The 3,765-nt window shown below is 48.3% G+C and overlaps 1 protein-coding gene across 1 annotated transcript; it reads left to right on the forward strand.

The window, feature by feature from the left end:
* Positions 1 to 1,482: 1,482 nt before the first annotated feature.
* On the forward strand, positions 1,483 to 1,893 carry Pmar_PMAR021577 (hypothetical protein; the record flags this gene model as incomplete). The annotated part of the gene is made up of 2 exons (XM_002776018.1): positions 1,483 to 1,740; positions 1,803 to 1,893. Coding segments are annotated over 2 exons (349 nt in total), but the record flags the coding sequence as incomplete, so codon positions are not given.
* Positions 1,894 to 3,765: the final 1,872 nt, after the last annotated feature.

Here is a 3,765-nt window from a genome sequence, read left to right on the forward strand (position 1 = left end):
CCCTCCCCTGTCTGAATGCCGTTTGTGGCACTTTTTATCAACGGCATTAGTTTTTCCGGCGGATAAGGCCGCATACTGCACTCTGTGTACAACGACGATGAGGATTGACCCGCCGTGGACCACATATATCCGCGCCGGCTGGCTGGCTCCACTCGCTGGGATGGATTGGGCCAAAGCAGTCAAGAGCTTTATCAAGCACCTAGAGTACCATGCGTCTCACCATGCTCTGGAATGCCCTCTTGAAGCTGATTGTTCCTCTGGTCGCTATAATAATACATTTCCTTTGGTGGTTATTGTCGATCCCTGCTTCCGTGGGCGTAGAACGGCAGAGATACTTCCATCCGATGATAACCAGAAGGCCTCAACTTTAGCTCCTCTGCAGTCATTGCCAGAGGAGATACGGGAAGTCGTTCGCGAGTTGAGAAGATTTTATGCGGCGCGCTCGAGGATGCCACGTAGCCCGCTTCCAGCTGGGTTTGGCATGATCGGGGCATACCTGCAGCCATTTACCGGAAGGCTTATAGTCTACCAGCGTCTGAAATCTTGGGCGCCTGCCGACTTCCCCGGGAGTGTGTTCACGCTTGGAGTCAATCAATCGCCATTTGACGATGCTCTAGGCTATGCGCTATTGAGGCGATCAATCGGGGAATATATACGAGAAGTTCACGATCAAGCTCCGCCGGAACCTCATAACCCGGATTATCCCCTCCAGCTAGACATTCCTCACCGCCCAAGCTGCTCGCGCGAATGTACCGTGCCAGAAACGTCAGGTGATATTCCCTGTTTGATGCTATCACATCTCTAGCGCTTGTTAAACCTTCTCGTTAGATTCATCCGAATGTGCTGACGACTCGTCTATAACTCTTGAAAATGCGCCTGAAAGTCCAGGCCACGTGAGTTTCAGCAGTGCTGGTGTCTTCGCTCATCATCCTAGCCAGGCGGACTTGCCCCTTTCGGAAGAATACATCGAGGTATGTCGAGATGTCAACGGCCGTTACAAGTATATGGCATACATGAAAATAGAATGCTTTAACATCTGCAATCAGATTCTTGCTTAGGTTGATAGCTCGGTTAGTAATCAAGAAGAGTGTGTCGAGCATGTGTGTCGGGTAGAAGGGAGGAATACAGCTGCTATCAGTCGATGCGGTGCAACATCATTGGATGCTGTCGAGCACACAACTCGCGTCACACCACCTCCCAAGGAGGAGACGAAAGCTACTCTGAATGTAATGAAATGAAAGAGCTGCGACTCCTCTTTTTAGTTCATAGTACTTGACCTAGCACTGTGCCGTGCTGTCTACGAAATGCTGCTTATGATCGTCCTATCTTGTTTAGGTTCGTCGGTGTCATCAAGTTTTCGAGTGTACCGCTCATTTGAACGATAATGCAAGCAAGGCGACCACCAGTTCGTTTCAAGTGGAAGATCTGGCTCACTGTATGCGCGGTTATGATGGTATTCCTTCTCACCATTCTCACGACCCAATGCGAACGATGAAGCCGAAGAAAGCAAAGTTTTATGAGCTCTTGCCTCGAACACATAGAGCTACTGCTAGTCAAAATAAGCGTAACGGTGCCAACCAGATAGAGATCGATGGATTCAATTACGACTACCTCCTTGATCGGTCGTACTGGAAAAGTTACGTTAGTGCCGGATTGAAGCAGTACTACTCCGATTTGTACGAGGAAGGCCTCATGTGTCCAGTCGACACCCGTATATTCCATCAGTTCGAGAATCCCGTGGTGAGCGGGCTCCTTTTTAAGGATTTACATCGTCGGGTGGATGGCCGTGTAGTTTTACTCAGTGGGCTATTTGCCGGCTTGCCCGAGAATGGCGGGTGGATGGTGCCAAAAGCTGGAGCGGTGATGGCTTGGATGCGAGAAGGGAAGATCCCGGTACTATGCTGTATTATCATGACTGACATCAAAGTCGTAGACGCCAGCCCACAGAACAGTGCCTTCCTTGTCTGTTGTTGTCGGGAGCATCTTGAAGAGGCTCTGCCAAGAATGCGACGCCATGCGGTCCGTTGTCCGCTCCGATGGCCTGTCCATCAAGGTCCCACCAGCCGCCCACTCCCGCACATGATGTTTTTCGGCCGATCATTGGCTGCATTCGATTCTCAAGTGTTCGAGTCTGTTGGAGGAGAAATGAAAGAGTCCGGGGTCACCCAAGGCGAGGCCGTCCTATTCAGATTTCTCATGCTACTGGTAGAACATCTCTCTACGGGACGGCCTATGCCTTTTGGCCTGCGAAAGCTACCCAAGTGGGCCCTAACAGAGCAAGAGCTTCGACCTTTTGATATATCGCGCCATGGTGGCTTCAACCAAAGATGGGTATCAGCCGAGCAGCACTGGAAGGCCAACGCTAGCTTGAGAGTCAGAAATTTGCAGCCTGGATTACATCACAGCTTACGCGCTCCGCAGGACTTGGGAAGGGCATACGACTCAAGGCCGCTCAGATGACCTGAGTCAGGTCGATCGAGACTAAGGTAATACCCTCCTCCATGTTAACTTGTCGTCCATCGTACTTCGCATAACCGCTATCACCCGCCAGCTACTCAATCGTTCAGGATCAAAAAGGAAGTGTTCATAACCCCTACTTTGCTCTAGAAGAAGTCCTCATATAATAGGAAGTCCTCACATAATAAGAAGTCCTCATATGACAAGAAGTCCTCATATAATAGGAAGTCCTCATATAGCACTAAGTCCTCGTATGTAAATACCGGTGGTGCATGTATTTTTCCCGTCTTGTATAAGTTGTGTTATAAAACGAGTGGCCCAGAATGCTCGAAGTCCTAGGGTGCTAAGAAGGATATAAAGCCACTAATTCTAGCTTATGCAGTAGAAACCTGAGGTTTCAAAGCTGTGAGTTTGGATGTGTAGATCCTGCGTGACAGGGTTTAGTGCACGTTTCATCGCCGTTCACAATCGTAGCAGATACCGGGCGTCTGATGCCCAATATATACCATCCCGTGATAACTTTTGACAACAAATCAGGGGCATTAGTAATGCCGCATAATGCGGCCCGCATTGTTCACTTGATTGGTCAGCAACTAACGGTCAGTGATCGAGAAACATGTGGGAAACAAGTGCAACTTGCGCAGACTTGAACCCTGTTTCTTAGGTGCTCAACGGTTGAGCGAATCATGCCAGGTCAAATTATGGATTATTCGGGTTTAATAACAAATTGTTGTTAACAATAATATGGCCATAATATGAGTCATATTATATTACGAAACTGGGTCTCCTGAACAGCTTAAGGGACCTCGGTGGGAATCACCGCGTATGAATAGGTTCATTGATCGGATCAGGAGTTTCCAGATAATTAATGAGATACAGGGCAGGGACGGATCGATGCGACTACAAGCTGAACCCAACAAGAGAAATCCAACGATAACCAAACGCAATGTGCCGCAAAACGCACCGAATGGGAGTGTCATATACATAAAGAATAAGGATCTGAGAATACATGTTGATCATCTTCAGTTGCGATAGTTGATCAAGTTAGCTTTATCTTCTACTCGGAATCTGGACGACGAAGGCTTACAGCAAACAACTCGCCAGGCCATTTCAGTAAAACCTGAGTAACTCAAGCTGCCAGACTCGATCAAGTGAGACACCTAAACTTTCGATCCTCAAGTAACAGAGAAAATCCCTACCAAGCATTATTATCTCTTATGTGAGAGTTTACTAGCTGACTGGTTTCGTTCCCGTTTTGCCTGTCCACGTTCCTGATCTTAGTGTCACAGTGTTTCGTATTGTTTGGAA

The sequence above is a fragment of the Perkinsus marinus genome (assembly GCF_000006405.1).
Source record: "Perkinsus marinus ATCC 50983 genomic scaffold scf_1104296954832, whole genome shotgun sequence".
Classification (NCBI taxonomy): Eukaryota; Perkinsozoa; order Perkinsida; family Perkinsidae; genus Perkinsus; species Perkinsus marinus.